General features: G+C 40.7%; 2 protein-coding genes across 3 annotated transcripts; both read right to left on the bottom strand.

The window, feature by feature from the left end:
• Positions 1-1702: 1702 nt before the first annotated feature.
• LOC102291630 (prolylcarboxypeptidase (angiotensinase C)) lies at positions 1703-14615 on the bottom strand. Its single transcript, XM_014334926.2, has 9 exons — positions 14098-14615; positions 11010-11150; positions 10827-10928; positions 10384-10565; positions 9806-9963; positions 7749-7921; positions 5790-5957; positions 5487-5674; positions 1703-2216 (listed from the first exon to the last, which is right to left on the bottom strand). The coding sequence occupies exons 1-9, from the start codon at positions 14269-14271 to the stop codon at positions 1994-1996; spliced, it is 1509 nt and encodes a 502-aa protein (XP_014190412.1). The 5' UTR covers positions 14272-14615; the 3' UTR covers positions 1703-1993.
• Positions 14616-16073: 1458 nt separating this feature from the next.
• On the bottom strand, positions 16074-20785 carry rab30 (RAB30, member RAS oncogene family). 2 transcript variants are annotated; one of them, XM_042219681.1, is made up of 5 exons: positions 20629-20785; positions 18513-18606; positions 18340-18423; positions 18068-18251; positions 16074-17786 (listed from the first exon to the last, which is right to left on the bottom strand). In XM_042219681.1, the coding sequence occupies exons 2-5, from the start codon at positions 18603-18605 to the stop codon at positions 17536-17538; spliced, it is 612 nt and encodes a 203-aa protein (XP_042075615.1). In that variant the 5' UTR covers position 18606; positions 20629-20785; the 3' UTR covers positions 16074-17535. The 2 variants fall into 2 exon arrangements, with proteins under 2 accessions (XP_042075615.1, XP_005926583.1); XM_005926521.2 differs by having other exon boundaries at positions 18513-18611; positions 20629-20765.
• Between the last annotated feature and the right edge of the window lie 712 nt (positions 20786-21497).

Below are 21497 nucleotides of genomic sequence, written 5' to 3'. Positions count from 1 at the left end.
TGTGTGTGTGTGTGTGTGTGTGTGTGTGTGTGTGTGTGTGTGTGTGTGTCCTTTAATATACCAAGATTTAGAGACAAATTATTAAACCACTGAACTTTAATACGGGAGGAAGATAAATTTCCTAAAACACACAAGTTGTTCCGTATTGCTGAGATATTGTTAAATATTACCACCACACCCTCTGGGCTTCTGGGAATTTACTTATTCAGCAGCACCCAACCCCAAGGGAGTGAGGTGCTCACTACAACGTGATGTGACATGCACAGGCTTAATCTCTTCCTACTGGTGTGTGGTCCCTGTCTGAGCAGGGACATAGTCAGAATTTGGGGTTGACTGAATACTTAAAACAGCTCTGATTGATGGCCAGTGTCAGAGACGTAGAAAATGCTGGCAAAATTAATGACCCCTCAAAGTCCTGAGAAAGGTTTAAGGAGAGCATTTAGTGGCTGAGACCCCATCCTCCCCCATGTTTAGCCATGTTTCTTTCTACCGAGGCGTCTGAAATTCAGTCAAGCCTGTGACAAAACACTGAAAAGTCAGGCTTTGTGTCTCCTGGTTGAAAATCAACCCACATACCAGTCCAGGACATGTTTCCCATCTGCATCACAAGGTCATGTCATGTCAGGGGCTTCTGCTTTAAAAGAAGAGGTTTAAAAAAAAGTATTGGAGAGAGTAGTTCAAAGAAAATTACAAAGCAGGATGACATGTTTTCATTAGCAGCGGTGGAGTTTAGTCTTAGTTCTTTCATGACATTTGAGTCTTTTATCTTGACATTTTAAAAAAAGAAGAAAGTAAAAAGCCAGTTCACAGAACTACAGAAAGCTTCTTGGGATCCCAACTGATTCCTGCAACTACTCACCGCCTCACTCTTAACCTTCCATCAACCTTTCTTAACTACTCTGGCACCACAGGAATTGTATTAATAATATTACTTGCAGGGGGGACAAACCAGAGTCTACAGGCTGCCTTGGTGCCACAATTTAGTGCTTTAATGGCAGCCAGTGAATTAATGCGTGTCGAGGGGAATCCCACAGGTTGGTCTGCAGGGGTAAGGTCAGCAGGCAAAACTGCAATAATCTCCCACCACTCACTTTATTGGCCTCCTCCGATTGGGTTTTTATTAAATCTCAAGCACGTGCAATTGTTCTTGAGAGCTGGAAATGAAAGTTAAAGTCCCCAGTCTATCTAAAATATGACAAAGGGTGTGCTCGGCAACAGCACATCTGTAAGTGCTCAAAACATAATATGAAGGCTTAGACGACAGTAAACCTGGAGCTTTTTAATCGGTTTCATTAGAAGCAGTGTTATTTGGGAATTCAAGCGTATTGAGAAAATGATAAAATGCATGGAAGGCAGTGTCCTCCTGTGAACAGCAAACAGATTAAGCTTCATATTACACCAAGTGCAGTGAAAGCCTTCAAAAATGCATTGCCTTTGTATTTGGTGCCAAAATTTTCCTCTGAGACTTTTTAATCTGCATATTACAATAACTTTAAGAGATGCCTGAATAATAACCATGGCTAACTGACAAGCGTGACAAAAAAAAACAAAAAAACAGAAACTCTAAATTTGCAATAAACTTGCAATAAATTCCAAAAGAGGAAATTATTTTTAGAAAACTTTACATGAAAGACAAAATGAGAATGATGCAGCTTTCTGATGATTAGGATGTTAATGCGATTGCAGAAATAAAGAACCAAAATGTATTTACCCTGCAGCTTTATTTTCAACAGTTTGTACATGACAAACAGGTCAATTGTTTTTGCAGCAACATCAGTACATTTTGTCATCAAGCCCTTCAGATTTTAATGTTTGACCCAAAGAAGCGGAGTGTTTCTAAATTGGTCAGAGAAAAAACAAACTTTGGCATCGTGATAGATAAAGCACCGAGAAAATACCCCACAAAACAATCAAAAACGTGTCGCACAATTTAAAGCTAAATCTTGGACATCATGAATATCCTCGTTGGGCAGAACTGTGCTGCTTTTGGAGACTAGCCGGTTGGTGCAGCTCTATGTGCCTTTTTAGCCTTCTTGATCCACTCCTGAAAATACTTCACCTCTAACGCCCGGGCAGCACGGACTGAAGGTGGATCAAGGTCATTGCTGTAGCGGAGGTCTAAGTGGTGGGCTCCATCGGGAATCATAATGGAAACCAGAGAATGTGAGATGTTGGAAGTCACTCCACCAGATGACCATGGATCGAGTCCTCCATTACTGAAATGTGAAAGCAGAAACAATGTTGATAGCTAGAAATAGTTAAGCCAGGAATTTTCTGCCATGGACACATTAAAGTGTCTTTGTACTCTAATATCTGATAATTCTGTGAATGCACAAGAATACTTTGAAGTGACTGAACCAGTGGCACTCTTATCTGTCAGTGCTGGGATTAAAGACTGACATATATATTTTTTTTCAGAGCCATTTAGTAGGGGTGCAACGATACACAAAATTCACGGTTCGGTTCGGTTCGATACTTTGGTGTCATGGTTCGATATTTTTTCGATACAAAAAAATGTTCATGCCTTTTTAATTTGTCATTTATTAAAATTATAAATATATATTTTAACTCAAAAGTACAGTTTTTAAATTTAATGTTGCTGAAACAAAAGTAATTAAAAAAAATAATCTGATTGAGGAATCACTCATCTTTGGAAAAGAGAGTTTATTACAGAGAAATGGCTCTTTCCAAAATAAAAGCTATACTATACGCTTCTTCTGGGCTATATTCTCAGCAGCATATTGTAGCGGGTCAGGGCTGTTCGGGGTTCTGTTTGTACAGTTATGTTTTGTTTATGTTGCCATAGTGACGAGTGACGCCCTCTCGCTGCGACGGTGTGTCCTTCCGGGGTCAGAGGGCGCCCTGTGTGTTGTTGTTGTTGTTGCTGTGCGGTTGCCGCGCTGAGCAGTTAGCTAGCGGCAGTGTTCTTCTGCAGATGTCAATAAACGGCTGTGCTCCCTGGCTAGCTCACGGGAAGCAAGACCAAACGACACCTCCGTCTCCTCCTTGTCTGAGCTCGCCACATTGGTGTCAGAAGTGGGATGATGGTGGCACCCCATGTTCTGACCCGAGTGACTTTCCCCCCGCCGGTCGTGACCGGCCGGTGCGCCAAAAGAAGGCACCTGGACATTTGCAAAGTGAAAGCAAAAAACAAGCGCAAATTCAAACGCGATTTCAATATGTCACATATTGACAGTGGCTCACCGATGCCAATGACATAATTACCCAGCTACATTTCCGAAAGAATGCAAAAGCATTGACATATATTTTTCCTTCCTACAATAGCCCGACGGGCAGGGCAGAGATAGATTTTGGTAGCCCGACTGGAAAAATCGCTAGCCCCGGGACGTCGGGCTAGCGATTTTGCAAGCCCTGTGTTACAGGCATGGCCCTTTAAGGATGAAGCCTGATGGGAAATGTATTCGGGATGTGTGTAGCGGGACTGCCTGGTGTGTGTGTGAAGAGAGAGAGCGGAGAAGGGGAAAAAGTAACGGTTAGCTACAGAAGAGACGAAAAGAAAATAAATAAAAGGAATATAATAACTCCCTCGACAGCCAGAGTTGTGTCGGCGATGCTCGCTGTGAGTAAACTGTTTCAGCCCACTGTACGCGGTGTTCGTGCCTTAGAGAAGAAATAAAGTTCGGTGAAGCAGTTTCCTACGCCTCCTTCGATCTTTTTGCTAGCGGAGTTGACCTGTATAGTAAGCTGTTGCCGGCTACGAGTCAGTTACGGAACCTTCAAGTAACTGCCAGAGGTTTCCTTACTACGGTTCGGGGCCGCGGATCTGGCGCGGTAACACCTGTATCTGATTGAGGAATCACTCATCTTTGGAAAAGAGAGTTTATTACAGAGAAATGGCTCTTTCCAAAATAAAAGCTATACTATACGCTTCTTCTGGGCTATATTCTCAGCAGCATATTGTAGCGGGTCAGGGCTGTTTGGGGTTCTGTTTGTACAGTTATGTTTTGTTTATGTTGCCATAGTGACGGGTGACGCCCTCTCGCTGCGACGGTGTGTCCTTCCGGGGTCAGAGGGCGCCCTGTGTGTTGTTGTTGTTGTTGCTGTGCGGTTGCCGCGCTGAGCAGTTAGCTAGCGGCAGTGTTCTTCTGCAGATGTCAATAAACGGCTGTGCTCCCTGGCTAGCTCACGGGAAGCAAGACCAAACGACACCTCCGTCTCCTCGTTGTCTGAGCTCGCCACATTGGTGTCAGAAGTGGGATGATGGTGGCACCCCATGTTCTGACCCGAGTGACTTTTCCCCCGCCGGTCGTGACCGGCCGGTGCGCCAAAAGAAGGCACCTGGACATTTGCAGGACTTTGTGTGGGGTAATGGGGTCGTCGGGGACGACTGACCCCTTAGGTGGGGGCTATGTAGCGGGTCAGGGCTGTTCGGGGTTCTGTTTGTACAGTTATGTTTTGTTTATGTTGCCATAGTGACGGGTGACGCCTTCTCGCTGCGACGGTGTGTCCTTCCGGGGTCAGAGGGCGCCCTGTGTGTTGTTGTTGCTGTGCGGTTGCGCGCTGAGCAGTTAGCTAGCGGCAGTGTTCTTCTGCAGATGTCAATAAACGGCTGTGCTCCCTGGCTAGCTCACGGGAAGCAAGACCAAACGACACCTCCGTCTCCTCCTTGTCTGAGCTCGCCACAATATTAAACATATCAGGTCCCCATAAGGAGAATCATGTGCTAACGGCTGTCTAAATGACTCGGGTAAAGTTTGTAGCATGCATGCTTGTTGTTTTTGTCTGCTTCCACTTGTCTTTGCACTAGGATGATGTCGGTGTAAATGTGCAGTCATATTCGTTGTGTTCCCACTAGTGCTGTCAGCGTTAATCTCGTTGAAATGACGTTAACGCCACAACACGGCAAATCTCCGCTAACACACTAGTTCCCACCCATGTAATTGAGCATTGCGTGGCACATCCAACATACTGTTTTACTTTAGTCCATGACGCGCTTACCTTCAGGGTCATACGTCACATGAAAACCAAAATAATTCCAAACGCCAGATCTGAATGAGGGTGGGAGAGGTTCAATTTGCCATGTTGCAAGGAGAGCTTAACTTCTGTCTCGCTAGCTTGCCCTGCGCTCTTCCTTCTGACGATGCTGTCTGTGTTGAGCGCTCAGTGGATCTGCGTTCGACTACTCCGCCTAGGCTGCACTGTCGAGCGCAGATCCACTGAGCACTCAACACAGACAGCGCTCAACAGACAGAAAGTTGATAAAATAAATTACAAATTTTGTATTGTTCGATACATATGCGTACCGAACCGAAAGCACTGTATCGAACGGTTCAATATCGATACGAGTATCGTTGCACCCCTACCATTTAGGTTTAACATGTGTCTTCCCTGCGTGGCTACCCACATGTGGACTTACCTGCAATACAAGGCAGTCAGAATCTGCACTTAACTTACTTTTGCATCCCTAGACAAATCTCGAAATCTCAAGAAATCCCTAAATCTGGTATTTTAAAAGCAATGTTTACCTGAAGATGATGTTGCTGTGAGAGGAGATCTCTTTCCCCCCGTAGACAGTGCCTGCCCAGTCAGCCCGTGGCCTGATACCAAACATGGCTTTGCACTCATCAGAGAAGGCCTGGAAGTTCCACTCCTCTGGTTCAAACATGTCCTGCACGCCATCTGTGCACATGGGCATCACCATCTCCGTGCAGGCCTGGGGACAAGGGATTGAATACATATTCATTGTGACAGGAAAAGCTGCCCACTCACACCTCTGTGCACCGATTTATTCAGCATGACATGACTGAACCCCGCGCTGTTTTATGCACCTGGTAAAACCAGCCGAGGTAGCCAAGGCTGCTGGTTGCTGTCTGTGATGTGTTTAGACAGGGAGAGCTTCCGGTGTAGTTATAGTAAACCTTTGCTGCTTGGGCGACACCTTGCAGCAGCTGGTAGTCAGACACAGTAGAATCGAAGCTGAGGTACTTGCACACCACCTTAAAACATGTTAAAAAAGCCAAACAAGAACACAATTAATTACATTACACCATAAAAGCTTCTTAAAACCCCCCCCAAAAAACCCCCATCAGCACATCCAAGTTGTTTACAGGACTAAAGATTGCTTTCTTGTAGCCCATAAAGTGTTTTTCCACATAAAAAGTGGTGGCGCCTGATTTGCATATGAAATTCCCCAGAATGAACTTGAATTTATTGTTCTAATCTTGGCACTAGTGGGGAAAAAATCCATTTACTTAAAGCCAATGATCTCAAGAACTTAAAATGTAAAGGTTTTGCTGTCCTAAACTATTTTTGGTGTGACCATAGGTTGGCTTTCAGAATTAATAGCGTGAATGATCAATATTTTAGCTTTAGCTCTTGTCTGATCGCACTTTGTGTTGTTATGGTTGCAGCAGTAGAGTTGGCTGTTGTTCTGGACTCTTTGTGCAGCAGAGAAAGTGGGCTTTCTTGGTTGGAGGTTGGAGGGGAGCTGCACTAGTGTGGAGTCTGTTACTAAGGCCTTTGTCTGCAGGCTGGGGAGGAGTTGGTGGTCGATGGATGAGGAGGGCCACAGACATGTCCAACCAAAGATTTATATTGTGAAAAAAAAAAAAAAACACTGCAATAGCTCTAAAGCATCTTCTCCTTACTTTTCAGATAGGATTAGGCTTATACATTCATCTCTGCCAACAGATTTCCCTCCTCTAAGCCCTCAATACCCCGTTCTCACACTCACTCAGATAATCACATTAGCTTTGTCATTAAAAAAGCTCCTCTTTGCACCCACTGCCTAAACCGCTTAAACCACCCATAGGGGTCGCATACATTAAAGGCAAAGAGCCAAAACAACTCCAAATGGCCATTTAGTGTTTATTTCACCTACAATGATGCTTCACAATCTATTCATTGGCCAAATGGTAAATAACGAAAAAAGGCCCCACAAGAGAAGTATGCGCGGACCACTCCCAAGGGTATGAACCGCCGCAAACACAGAGTCGGGGGTCAGCAGTGGAGCTTGGTTTATACACGTGACGTGCCAAGGTGACTGGTAGAATACACTTCACTCAAGTCAATCAGCCTCGGGAAAACAGCCGCTGTAATGTCACAAGCTCTTTTACATTAAAACAAATGGCATTTTTTGTCATGTCAACAACACCGCGCGATTAAATAAATAAATAAATACGATGCATTTTTCTTACTGTTAAAGCAATTATTCTTCGCCATCAAGAGTCTTGTTAAGTATTTTTTACAACCCCATTTAAAGGGGACCAGTGAACTTTTGTTCAATGGCCTCACGAGCTGCACTGGGCAAATGACCTCTTTCTGTAGTGCCATGTGAGCGTCCTAACAGGAACACCTCAGAGATCTGACGGAGTGTGCAAATGAAAGCACTATTGGTGCGACAGAAGAAAAGAATAGCGGCTTACTTGTAGCTGCTCATCTAAAGAATACTTTAAATCTAAAAGAAACAAGATCCTTATGAATATTAATGAAGTTACTTGACAGCTGTTGTAAACAAAAGCCTGGAAGACCACAACAAACACTTGTATCACAATCGGCTGAATCGCACATTCATTTCAATTAAGGGCAGGCTGTTGGGCTAAATTAGGCGCTTAACCAAAGACAAACACAATTCAAAGGTGCAATAAAGTAAAAAACATTTGTCATATAAAGGGATAGATAATATAGAGCTTAACCAAAGCCTTTATTTAATTTTGCGACAAATTTAAATAGTGATAACTAGAATACTAATTTGGATCTCAGAGTGTTTTACAGGAGGGTGCTTTTACCTGGATGGGCCAGCGAGGCAGCGGCTGGAGGAAATTAGCTTCATAAGGGTAGTCCACCATTGCCAGATTCACCCAGGTCTCTTGAAGCCAACTCTTGAAGGTGAGGACATCATTTTTGTTTTTAAGAGGGGCACACAAACTGAATTCTTCTGACAGCCACTGAAGACTGGACGCTTGAGTAAACAGAGAAAAAAATCTCAATAACTCTGACTGAGAACCTTCACAGACAATTACGGCATTAGCTCAATAACTCTTCTAATGTGAATGATACTGTTCATTTCACTACTGCATTAACGACACTGGCGTATACTAAAATGGGACAAAATATCTAAGAAAATATTCATCAGTTTAAAGTCAAATCTTGGTTTACTTGACAGATTGGAGACTCATGTAGTCAAATATTATTTAAAATAGGCACAAAAAGCCTCATTATTATACCGTACTGTGAAGAAGTATTTGCCCCCTGTGGTGGGGCGTGGTCTGTGGTGCTGCCACGTCCCCTTCCTGATTTCTTAGGTCTTCGTGTATTTGTTACAATAAATGTTTCAGGTCATCAAACAAATACTAGACAAAGATAACCTTAGTAAATAATACATTTAATTTTTAAGTGATGATTTAATTTCTTAAGGGAATAAAAAGCTATGAACAGCTATGAAGCTATAAACCTACCAGGCCTTATGTAAAATCACAAAATAACTGTCATTAATTACATTTTCTGGCACGCTGTTCAATTTCACTAGCCTCACCAAGTCCTGCCAGATGAACTATGAATTTCGCTTTCTACCAGAAAATCCTAAAGGAGAATGTGCAGCCATTGGTTCACGCCCTGAAGCTCAAGCACACTCAGGTTATGGAGCAGGACAATAGTCCAAATTACACCAGTGAGTCCACCTCTGAAGGGCCAGTCAAAATCCAATTGAGATGCTTTGGCGTGACTTTAAAAATCCTCCAGTTTTGCTGAATTAAAACAATTCTTCACAGAAGAGTGGACCAAAATTCCTCCTGTAAGTTATCACAAAAGTGTGATTGTAGTCCTTGCTGCCAATGGTGACACAACCAGTTATTAGATTTAGGGGGCAAATATTAAACCTAACTTAGAGAGAGCGAAATCAGGAAGGGGGTACATACTTTTTCACAGCACTGCATTCATAGCTGTGAGGTAAACGTAACCACTTAAAAAATCATTTTCGGTGGAACTCAAAGTGTTTTCAGTCAGTGAGACATTTGCTTGGGGACTGATATAAGAAAAAAAAAAAAAAAAAAAAAAAACGGCAGCCAAAATTCACACAATAGACCAACCATCATCCATCTGTCTGCTGTTTCTGAATCACTGAACAAAAAAACATTTATTCAGAATATTTTCTCCAAAATCCATTTCAGATGAAAATGACAAATAACAGGCTATCTGAACACTTTCATGCTTCCACTATCATAATTGATTTAGCCTTGAGCTAGAAACACTAACAACAAAATCTAACAACAGTGAACCATACCAAGCATGCAGGAAGTTAGAAGCCCCTTCCACAAAAGAATAGTAGATGAGAACCAGTGCCTGCTTATTAACCTTCATGTTTTCTCCTTTGGAAAGTCTCGTCAATAAACTATCTGACCACTAAAATCCATTCATCAAAAAATGTAACATACCAATTTAATATATTAAATCATATATGGCTGGATAAGCGCAGGAACAGGGTTTCAGTGTTGACATTGTGGGGTTGCGGTTAACACCGTCGCGTCACAGCAAGAAGGTTTTGGTTCAAATCCAGGCTAGGTCTTCTTGTGTGGTGCCTGGGTTCTTTCTATATATTCCAGCTTTCTCCCCCAGTCCAGAAACATGCATGGGGTTAACTGGTGATTCTAAATTGATTGTAGGTGTGAGTACTGTAGGTGTGCAAATAGCCATCTCTCTCTGTGACAGCCCTACGACAGAGTAGTGACATGTCCAGGGTGTAGCCAAACCTCTGACCCTATGACAGCTGGAAAAGGCTCTAGCACACCCACGACCCTTAACTGGGTTGAAGAAAATGGATGTTTGGATATTTCTGACAGCAACTTACCTGAGGAAGAAACATTATTTACAGCCTTCCACGACTTTCTGATGTTTGCATCGCAGTTAATGCCACTTTTGGCAAAGTCTTGTGTTACTGTTTTGTAAAAGTCTCCACATGGCACCATACCAGGGAACTGCCATATTGGTGCAGAGGATGCCAGCGCTCTGAAATAGAAGAGGAAGCAAAATCTTTTTTTTTTTTCTTCTTCCAAATGACCCAAACTGCATATTCACACTCATCCTTAATATTCAGTCTTCACTGTATTTGTGAATATGTTTGCTGGGGAAAAATGGCAATTACAAAAAGGTAAAGAAGTCAAAAGAATGATAAGTCAGGCTCTGCTGCCTAATGTCTTACACACAGCAGACTGCACAGATTAATCATGCTAGCTCAAATAAACATCTGGTGTTAGACATTTGGGAGATGAAGGCAAAACCCATTGAACATGCACTCTGTCTAAAGAATTCTCCCTTTACCTTCCTCTGATAGGTTGAAACAACGCCACAGTTAACATTCATATGATGTATTGGGTACTGAATCAAATTTTTATTTAATGTTTCCTAATAACAGAAATAACATCTTACCCAACAACTACATGGGGGTATTTCATCCTGAACCAGGCAGAGAGCATTCCTCCATAGGATCCTCCAACAGCGATGACGGGGCTGTGCTGAGCACCAGGTAGAGTACCCTTAAGGTTCTGAATTAGTACTGCAAAATCTGCTAGGGCTTGCTCTGAGGTCAGGTAGTTGAGATGTTTGCTGTCCTGCAAATGCAAACAAATAACAACTGAAGTAATGTTCAAAATGAAGTGCCAGCACTGGATATGAGAATTTGTTTCAGCTCATACCCCAGTTTTTAGAAAAAAATGTGTTTGTGACTGCAGAATTATCTACTTCAATTCTTGTTAATGCTGTATTGAAATTATTGGCTTAGAGCCCTGAAAGGAGAAAAATTATGCAACCTTACATATTTAATCAGATTTTAATTAGACTTAGTGCGCGCGTGACTCTGCAGATTCGCTTACACTGTAAGAGTCTTGTCCAAATGGCAGGGACTCTCCATAGTAACGATGTTCTGCAAAAACCAGCATGGCACCTAACTCCTCCGCAATTTCCCACATGAAGCCCTAAAGAGAAAACAACAGGTGCTGAATTAGACTGAGGATTATGCGCAACGCAAATACACTAGAGAACACCTGGATATTTACAGTGTTGTTGCAGAACCAGGTTATGTCGCCTTCATTTCCAGTATAGAACAAAATAGGTCCTCCAGGCTGCTGCCAGTATTTGTCAGACAGAAGGTATCTCTGTTTGAAGGTGCCATCCTCAAGGAATCCAAAATGGTCAATCTGTGACAATTTTAAAAAGAAAGCAAATAAAATAATCACAATCACAAATAAGATAATCACAAGCATCTGTACTTGGCAACTGTGCGAGAAGCATCTTGAAAAGAGCACCATGAGGTATAGATGGAAACTAGGAAAATATGAAAATAGTGATTAGCATTCAAAGTGGTTTTAAATTGGTAATTTGATCCACAAACTGGCAAAAGAAAACCTTTGGGGGATTGGTCACACTTGTCATCAGACTAAAATGATGGGGATGCAGTCCAGTGAGCAGAGCCTGCTTTGGGGTAGGTGTAATCACTGGATACCTGGCTGTGTGCCAGCTATGATGTTTGGAAATGACAGCTCTGAGGTTGGATTCTGGGGTAATTAGCCCCAATTTGTATTTAGAAATGCTGGAGCCACTTTAAGCGATGCTGCATTAGTTCCACTTAAGATGAGCTCTGAAATATCCTTTCATAAAACCTCAGGGATTCTGGGATATCTTCTCCTTTCAACCATATTTCCTGTATTCTTTATTAAACAAAGGCAGAAAGAAACCAACAACTTCACAGAAAAGACGGCCCCATGAGGCTACTGAGTCGTCCAACCCTTTAAACAGCCCCCCATTCTTACATACAAAATGTTTCGGTTTTGTTTTTCCCCTCGTTCTCGCTCTGTTCCCTCCTCGTTGGATACAAAGGAGGCAGCAATTTTATGAGCCAATGACAGCAAAAAGATTCTGGGGCCACAATGTGTTCATTCAACCCACGACTCCTTCACACTTGGCAGTGCTTTAAGTGTGAGGGGATCATGAGACAGTTAGTTTAAAGGAAAAGTTCAGCAGCTTGGCAGGAAGGTAGTAGTCAGTAGTATTGTGCAACTGAAGTGTAATGTTAGACTTTTTTGGTAAAAGCATTTGAGTTACCTTGTGAGTTTTCATTTATTCCTGCTTTTCTTTTATAAAAGTTACATGTCAATCTCTTGTAATGCAGAAAAACCCCCCATAAAGAACTGCTCTCTAAATGGCAAAACTAAAGTGGCTGTATATATTAAGACCAAAAGAACCCCTGGTGAGTACTGTATCAATTGCACCCACTCAGTATGCACATCACAAAACCTATGAGACTGGTTTCATAAGAGAACCCCACCCTGGTAAGTAGTGCCACCATGTGGTGCGACCAAGCAGCAACTTGTTTTTTTTAATTAAAATTCAAACCATGTGCCGCACATCTATGAGATCGCTATGTTAACAACTTCACAAGACAGGAGGCTGCATCTGTTATCCGGCAAATGGAGACATGAGGGAAACAACTTAAGAACAAGCTCCGCTAAGGTTCATTAAAAGGATGCTAAAGGACATTTCCATTCATTGTCTAACGGCAGACTGCAGTCCAGAGGATTTCCTGATGATGAATGCTGGTGCTCTCTTCACATCAAGTTTCAAAGAAAAGGGAATAAAAATCAGCATGGCTTGTTTCTTGTTTCTTGATGTTTGTTTTGTGCTAAAAGAGACTAGCTGCTAGTACTAAAAAGTGGTTTACAGTAAACGGATTTCATTTCTCCTATTTGTCCAGAAGAAGCATACAATCTCTTGTTGCTTGGCTAAATAACCCACATCAGACGGGACAGTGGGTGTCAGAAAGGAGGAAATGGCCCTTATCTTCTTGTCAGCTCGGCTGATTACACAGGATGCTGTGGGTGGGACCAGGTGTGGAGCATTGTCCTCTAACCCAAACACTCTTTAGCACAGACACATTATTTTCAGTGTGTACCTACTACTTATTAATACATCTACAAATTTTCTTCTTAGTCTACATGTAGATCATGTTCTTGACTAACTGGTTGGTTCATTGTTTTATTAAATATTAAAAATACCCAGACTAATGTTCACTGTAACAATTCCCTAAAGAATAAAGTGACATCACTACTTTCCTATGTTTTTAACAATTCATAAAAAGAGGATTTAATTTACTATATTATAAAGCAAACAGTCACATCTGAGAGCCTAGCCATGGCCATTTTTTCTTACGTATTTAAAAATTGCCACAACACTCAAAACTTTTATCAGTATTGTACGGTAACTTTCTTATATGGGTTTTGGAATGGGTTTAACTAACTGTCATGCTATTGTAAATATAACCTCATTAAATAGGGGTAAGCACATTTGAAACAATTATAATTTGTATTACGTTTGTGTAGCATCTAATAATCAGTGTATCAAAGTATTTGTTTTATGGTCAATAGCGAACAAGTCATAATGATTCTGACTAATCAGAGCACCAAATTGTCCAATACTATTCAGAGGTTTAGCTTCCATAGCCTGACTACAAGGGCAGGAGAGTGAGACAAGCAACCTGATGATTGTTGTGTAGCACTGCATACCTGCTACATGTAACCTTAATCTCTATAAAGTAAAAAGCTGAGTGAAGATCTTTCAACCCCCCCTGAGGTAAAATGTTTCACATTCACTGAGCCCTAGAGACCTCTTTAGGCAGGGAGCCAGGAAGGATAGTTACAGATCTGCTGGCAGGAACAGAGCCAATTGTGATTTGGTTTTCCCTTCACTACAGGAAGCCAGATGAAAACACCTATTGTCTGCAAACACAACACATGGACCTTATAGAATTAAGTGCAGTGGGAATTTTAGAAAGAGCAAGTGGTACGATTATTTGCACACTAAACAATCAAGTAACATACTGTAGTGGCATAAAAAGGTGGTCAATGAGAGTAAGCATCATTTGATGAGGTTGTTTGTTTGTTTGTTTGTTTTTAGAAAACTTTGCTTTATCTACAAAGCAGTGGGATCATTTCTCTTTTGCACCATTAAATCCACTCCCAATAAGGCACAATTTGTGTATTTCATGGGGAAGTGAAAGATAAAGAAGTGAAAGAGGAACACAACAGTGTAAAATTGTACAAATAGGTATAAAATAAGACAAAAGGTACATTTTGATCAATTTAAACTCACCTTCTGATCAAAGTAAAATGTTTTATAGCTGACTGGAGGCTCAGTGGAGTAAGGCAGCCCACCCAGCCTGGTAAAAAGTTGCGTTTTGAGAGCGGTCACGTGTAAACAGACAAAACACAACGTTAGGATGCAGGTAGCTGCGGCTCTGTCCAAAACCTTCTCTCCAGTCCTCATTGCTGTAACTGTCACACTCAGCGCACAACAAACTGGTCTTCAGCGCATGATTAACGGGGTTCCATGAGCTGTGTGTCTGTGTCTGCAGTGGGATAATTGAGGAAGACTTGTCCCGATAAAGAAAGGAAGTGAGACTACCCTGTCAGCAGATCCAGAGAGGTGTTGCTGTGCAGCTCGTGTCCTAAATTTAGCATCAGACTTGAGGCTGTCCGGAGATGGGCGGGAAACATCAGGTTCAAAGTCTAAAAAATGTTTTTAATAAGTTTGATTTAGCTGCAGTCAGCTCGATGTCTTGTGTTTATGGAGCAGACAGCAGATGGTTCCTACTGTAGACAGTTCGCAATGGCTGGTGGGAGTTTGAGTTCTAGTTGGTCACTCAGCGGCTGATGGTATAGTTTAGTATAGTTTTCAGTATACGGAATTTACACTAGAAACATTCTAGTAATAATACTACGTATATTTTCTCTCTTAAGAGAGCGTTTCAGATACCTGCCAAACATAATGCGGTTAATTAAGTCAAACATGATGATGATTCCGCACTAGGCACGCTTAAGTACCGTGTGAAATTGCCGGAAATACGTCACAAAATTATGCGCTTGACTACCTATACTTATTCCAATTTCTGAAGAAATATTAATTACTGTAATAGTGGCAAAGTACTCGTTACGTCCTCAAAGTTACGCTACATTGATGGCTACTTCCGGCCGTGCTTCGTCATAATGTCCCGACCTTAAGTTGAACTTCCGGTCGAAAGTTAAAACTAAGAATTTCTAGTAATGAAAGATACATTTAAATTCTTTAACGTCTTGATGCACGCTCAATCATCCAGGTAAGAAAATCCCTAAAAGTTGATTCTGTGCATCTGGACGTAGAAACATTTCATTATTCAATTAAGTGACTTCTTTAGTCTCAGCTAAATGCAGGCTTCTCCAACCTTATAAACAGTACGTTTGCATAATCACTAAAGATAAGATAAGACTTTATTGATCCCACAATGGGAAATTTTTGCGTCACCTCAGCTCAGGTACAGATATATGAAGGAAATACAAAAATACAAATAAGTACAATCAATGAAAAAAAGTAAGATAATACACTATATACAATGGTAGCATACACAGTATGTGATTATGGATATAGTTGGAAATATGGAAGACATAAACTATATAGCTTGGAAGGTCATGGAAGGTCCATTATGCATGAAGTGGTGACCGTGGATGTTCAGTGACTTATGACATCGTGATTGAGGAGTTATAGAGTCTAACTGCTGTTGGGATGAATGATCTGCGAAAGCGCTCCTTCCTTCAGCGAGGGTGTTTAAAACTAGCACCACTGAAAACCAATGGGCTCAGGTCAGTTTAATATGCAAATTGTCATGACCATTGATCAAAGACAATAAGGTTGGAGAAAACTATATTAACCTGAGATAGAGAAGTTACTTGAATGAGTAACAAAACATTCTCCTACTGAAAACGATATGTCCGGATGAACAGAATCAACTTTGTCAATTCTTTTCGTTGGGGTGTATTACTCTTAAGTAGTAAAATGATCGGAAACACGTCACAAAGCATGGGCTTGACTAATCAAAATGTCTCACGCTCTAACGAACATTTAAATACATATATTCACAGTGAAGACTGTACCACACGTACTGGAAAGTAATTGCCTACTAGACACAAACGTTGCAGTAACTACTACAACCTGTTGTTTTAGCTAGCTGTCGGTTTCTCCCTGCACTGGTCCACCAACCTTCCGGTGAAATTTTCAAAATAAAATGTTCATGAAAAACAACATAAAAACACATCTTAAGAGTATTTAGAGGTTTAATGTTATACAGAATATTCCAGGGATCATTTTGTACACATAAAGGAAAAGAAGCACAACATCCCAATGGTGTTTCCTTTGTATTTCCCATAGAGACTTCACAGGAAGATGCAAGGGATTAGTTATAAGCAACTGCTGTTAAAGGCAAAACAAAATGCTCGCTAGTTTTACAAAGGGATTATGGAAAAATACAAAATTATAAAAGCAAAGTGCTAAATTGTACTACTGTACAATAAAAGACAACATGTTATAATAAAAATAAGTGTGCAGTATATGGCATTGTGCAATACAGTACTTTACAGTTATGGCAAATATAGGAAAGATAAATTTAAACACTACAAAAAAAATGGTTAACCATGCTGAACAATTGAGAAAATTTTACAATAAAAGCATATGAAATACAACACGTAATACAAAACTACATTAACATAACCCTTCAAATAATTTCATGGCTAGGCAGCAATAACAGAGGCAGAAATATTTACGCCTATGGGTAAGAAAAACATGACCAAAAAAAAAAAATAAAAAATCTAATTTAAATAAACGGCTGACAAAGTCTGCTGATGATGGCCTTTCCAATTGCGTCATACTAAATAAACGGACTAATCACAAGCACTGCAAGTATACTAAAATAATAATAATAATGGCGTCACAGAATACTGTAGCATTTATACGTGTTTTTCAGTTTATTTTATTTGACAAACACATTTTAGCAGCAGGTAAAATCATATATTGGGAACTAATATTTCACAGTATGTAACAACAGGTGCAAACAATGATTCAGAAGTAAAATTATAAAAGTTACACAAATTGTACACAAATCTCAGAGCAGAAGAAACTGCAGTGGACAATAAACGATTGTGCAACAGATTTTAGGGTCATTTTTGCAACGTTTTTGTTTACAATTTAATCAAACCTGTTAATCGATGAGATGTACTGTATGTAAACACATTGTTACCATTAACCTATCACCTCCAATGATTCATTATTCTTTTGTAAACTATGTGGGATCTGTAACAAAATACCTGGCAAAGCTTTTCACTCATTTTAATACTGCTGGTGAAAACTGATTTGATGAAAATGGATTCTAAAATCCCAAAAGGAAAAAACAAAAACAAAACAACAATCCTGCCATTTCACCGTGAGGATCATAAAACTGAACTTTACTCAGATTCTCGGCTGTATCAGGGAAACACTTTACATCCTGTTGCACTGAGGAAAAACGTTCTCCATAATGGCAGCATCTTAAAATGCTCGGTCCTGGAAGGCCAAACTAAGGTAATAAATTCCATTGTACAGCTTAAAAAAGGCATGGGACTAGAAATGACCAGACTAAGATGTGGCTTTATGCCATCTTAGTGGGACGGAGGCATTGGGGATCAGTCATCTAACCTCTACAGTCAATGGCTACTCTGTTAAAACGGCCCCATGGCTGAGCTTTCTCTAATTGATGTTGCAGCAGCTCAAGTAACTGATGGTTTTACCCTCTCCAGGCATCGGGGCAGTGTCACTGTTATCCAGCTTGTTCTGCTTCGCCTCTCGAATGAGCTCGCAGGCCAGGTCGAGAAAAAGTTTCTCAACGTTGTCAGACTCTTTGGCTGACGTCTCCAGGTACAGCATGCTCTGAGCCTCGGCAAAGTCTTCAGCCCTCTGCCTGAGGACCTCTCTCTTCTCTGCCAGATCTATTTTATTACCTAAAATAAACATACAATGTCCATTTGTCAACAACAGGGGAAACAAAACTAAACAAAAACAAACCACAAGTCTGGCTTGTTGCAGTCTGACTAAACAGTAGTGGGTGTTTAATGAGACAGATGAGAATGGGGAGGGATATGTGCATGCGAGCATGTGTGGGATGCATTTGAGAAGACTGTGCGTTCTCAAAATGACAAGAATAAAAATAAATAAATCTTACCAAACAATGCTGATGACAAAGATAAGCATGAGTTATTCAAGTACAAAACAAAGTTCTTACCGACTAATATAGTCACCACTTGGTTGTTGGCATACTGCTCGATCTCCCTCAGCCACTCTGGAAGGCACCTGAAGGAGTCCTCACAGGTAATGTCATACGTAAGAATGAGGGCGTTGGCACTACGGTAATAACTCTGAGTAATGGAGCGAAATCTCTCCTGTCCAGCTGTGTCCCATATTTGTAGCTGGAAAACATAATATTGTCAAGAATATAGGCAACTGTCCAAACTGCTACAAAACATAAATGCAAACAAAAATGTAACATTGGCGCACCTTGACCTTCTCCCCTTTGATTTCCACAGTCTTAATCATGAAATCTACTCCAATAGTAGCCCCTTGTCCAGGTGGGAAAAGGCCCTACAATTACAAGCAGAACTTATAATTTAACACTTCTGTACTGTGTAATTCAATAGCTACAGACTCAGACACACAGACAGCATACGAACCTGAGTAAAGCGCCGGACGAGACATGTCTTCCCAACTCCAGCATTTCCTATCAGAACTATTTTGAACAGGTAGTCATAATCTTCCATGCTCATACTAAACTAGAAAATAAAGACAAGGAGAAAAGAGAGAGGTGAAGCGCTAACGCTATAACTGTAAAATTGCTAACATTTTTCCCCATGTGCTCCAAGCCACAGACATAAAGTCATGAGACACACACACCAAAGATGCTGATGACACTAAAAACTGTTGTGTAACCATCAGGGCTCAGACAACAAGTAAAATTTGAGCTGAATAAGCTTGGGTGAGTAAGCTGTGCCCTTCAGTGTGTGATCTGAATTCATATTGTGCTCATTAGCACAATTATACCCGACACTAATTGCACTGAAAAAAAATGTATCACAGAGAGACATTTCCTTTTCACTAACTATAATCCCATTTCCACAGAAAACATCTGGGCCTACCTATCAAATGACACAACTAAGAAGCTTTATAGCTTTTCTGTAAATACACAAATGTTAAACAGTTAGGGCAGTGGCAGGATCATCTCTCTCTTTAACAAGATTCTGCAAGCAGCTGAGAACTTAGGAGCATACCTGCTGCAGCTTTTTAAAGCAAAATATTTTCCTATTGAGCTATATTTTCGATTTCAGCTGCTCAAGAGTTAGATGCTTTTCATTTCATTAATGTTGTACATATTTTTAGATCTCATGCACAGGCCACATGCAGGCCAGTTAAGCACCCAGACTCTTATAAAGCTATGGTGTTATACGTGTAGAATGTGGCTTGTTATTTTCTTGCTGAAGTAAGAAACATATTCCCTGACCAAAGAAAAAAAGTGTTATGGCAGATACTGGACCAAAGCCTCTAAGTATTATTGAGAATCCCGGGATTTTGGCTGATCCTCGTCCAGTTTAGGCCAAAAGTCACGGGACTTATGACTTCAAAAGATAATTTAAAATTTGATTTGCCTGACCAAAGAACAGCTTTCCACTTTGCCTCAGTAAATGAAAGTTTTCCTGAGCCCATGCATGGAACCATATTACCATCATTCAATGCCAACCTTGCCCCTCCAGATTATCTGAATCTTACTTTTCCACTATGCTGCATTTTAAAGTTATCTGCAACTTTAATTGTTTTTAAGGATTTGCCACTTGAAAGCTTCTCTTAGATGTTTCCTTATACCAGCTGGCCATGGTACTTATTCACTAAAATAGCTGTGAAATGTTACACTGGAAAGCGTAAAATGTGTCTTTCTCAATTAAATATAAGCTTAGTTTGTCCAGTCTCATTTCAATGGAATAGTTTAGATCACTGTAGGAAAACTGGCATTTTTGGTAAGCATATGACACATGTGTTTCAGACAGTGCACTTAAGAAAATAGCAAACATTTCTGTTTCACTCCTCCACAAGATCTCATTTTAGATATTTGATATCTTTTATTTTCTTTTTAGCTCCCGTTTTTTGGGGCCGTGCATCACTTGCATGGAGACACGGAGATTCAAACAACAACCTGCACAAGGCACAAAACGCAAAGATGCAAGAGTTACTTTGGTCGATGCCTACACAACAGGGCGTGATCTGAAATGTATGTAAACAATGATAATATAGCACAAGTTTAAATTCTGCAGTGCGTTTCTATGTGTGCCCCTACGCTAGAATGGAGAACCGGGCCTTTACGTGCGGAGAAACCGAACATATCGCTGTAAAAACAACATTTTAAGGAAACAAACTGTTGCTTGCAGGAAGATGTGAATCTCTGGTTGACAATGCTGGTACAGAGAAGAAGATTTTGAAGGAATAATTTAACCCTTTCTTGTAGTGATTTGAAACACTTCTTTCCGTGTCGCAATCACATCTTCACCAACATCTTATGTCCTGAAAGGCAAGGAAAAAACTGCAGCATCTCGCACATTTCGTAATCTGAAGTAGCTTTACACTTCTGGCTAATTATCCTTCATTTTTAATCTGAGTTGAAAGCCATTCGGTCGAAGCTAGCAACAGTAGCAACTAGCGGCTATAGCGTGTGATTCTGGCCATTTTATCTGCAGATGCAGCAAGGAAAAAAAAAATCAAAGTCTGCCCTCCGCACCGAGTCAAGAGATAATTCATACTTACCAAAAACACGGGGATATCCCCGGACTTAGAACTACTTGGCATGCATAGGTCACCTCTTCAAATGGGCAAAGCCGCTGCTGGGCAGGGCTGTGTATCCTCAGGAGCTCAGCAGCAGCAGCCCGTCTGATAGAGAGACGATGAAGGAGGGGGGGGGCTGCCCTCAATGATGTCATCAGTTCACATGCAAAGTAACGCGTTACATGTACTCACTGCATTCAGAAAAGTACTTGATGGAGTGTGTCTTTTCCCAGTGAAGCTTCAAACATTCAAACGGATGCAGACATCCGTGGGCTGGAAAGGAAAGCATTTGTCTATTTTTCCACTGGTTGTTCTGGGTGGATGCAGCAGAATTCATGGGAAAGAAACTCGGAGGGAATTTTAGATATTAATATTTTTGATATCTCTCTCTCTGCAATTTTGTTCCATTCTACAGAGCTTCTAGTATTTATACTACGTGGACACTGCAGTTTTATAGATTATAATTCTAACAGGGAAACTCACACAGAGCAATGATAAACAAAAGAGATGTGAAAGTACAAAGCTACAGAGTTTTGCCGTTTTTACAACATTAGTATATTAATAGCACGTGTCCTCCTCGGTTATTACCTTAAGCTGAATACGGACTATGTTGTTTTTTTTATTATTGTTTAATTTTTTCTCTTTTGTTTTTCTGATTCCATTAATCTATTTTCCCATTAAGATGTATTTTATGATATTTCTATATATGATGCTAACGTACACATTAATGTAGTAAATATTCTGAAGCGGACTGAACTGTAATATTAACTATGTGGCACATTTTATTTACAAAGACTTTGGCCTACTGTGACTCATGGGCTTTTGTTGCTAGGAAACAAATAATGCGGAAC

This window comes from Haplochromis burtoni, unplaced genomic scaffold (genome assembly GCF_018398535.1).
Source record: "Haplochromis burtoni strain Fernald_Lab_line unplaced genomic scaffold, NCSU_Asbu1 Contig_36, whole genome shotgun sequence".
NCBI classification, from domain to species: Eukaryota; Metazoa; Chordata; class Actinopteri; order Cichliformes; family Cichlidae; genus Haplochromis; species Haplochromis burtoni.
The sequence above is the reverse complement of the archived record's forward strand: the minus strand, read 5'-3'. Positions and strand labels throughout refer to the sequence as shown.

Coding starts and splice junctions, on each gene's coding strand:
- LOC102291630 (XM_014334926.2), bottom strand. CDS start 14,271: ATGAGGACTGGAGAGAAGGTTTTGGACAGAGCCGCAGCTACCTGCATC. Junction 11,151..14,097: donor CATTTTACTTTGATCAGAAG/GTGAGTTTAAAT, acceptor AAATTGTCACAG/ATTGACCATTTTGGATTCCT. Junction 10,566..10,826: donor TTGGACAAGACTCTTACAGT/GTAAGCGAATCT, acceptor TTGCATTTGCAG/GACAGCAAACATCTCAACTA.
- rab30 (XM_005926521.2), bottom strand. CDS start 20,670: ATGCCAAGTAGTTCTAAGTCCGGGGATATCCCCGTGTTTTTG. Junction 18,612..20,628: donor GGGATATCCCCGTGTTTTTG/GTAAGTATGAAT, acceptor TTTATTTTCTAG/TTTAGTATGAGCATGGAAGA. Junction 17,787..18,067: donor AGTGGTGACTATATTAGTCG/GTAAGAACTTTG, acceptor TGTTTATTTTAG/GTAATAAAATAGATCTGGCA.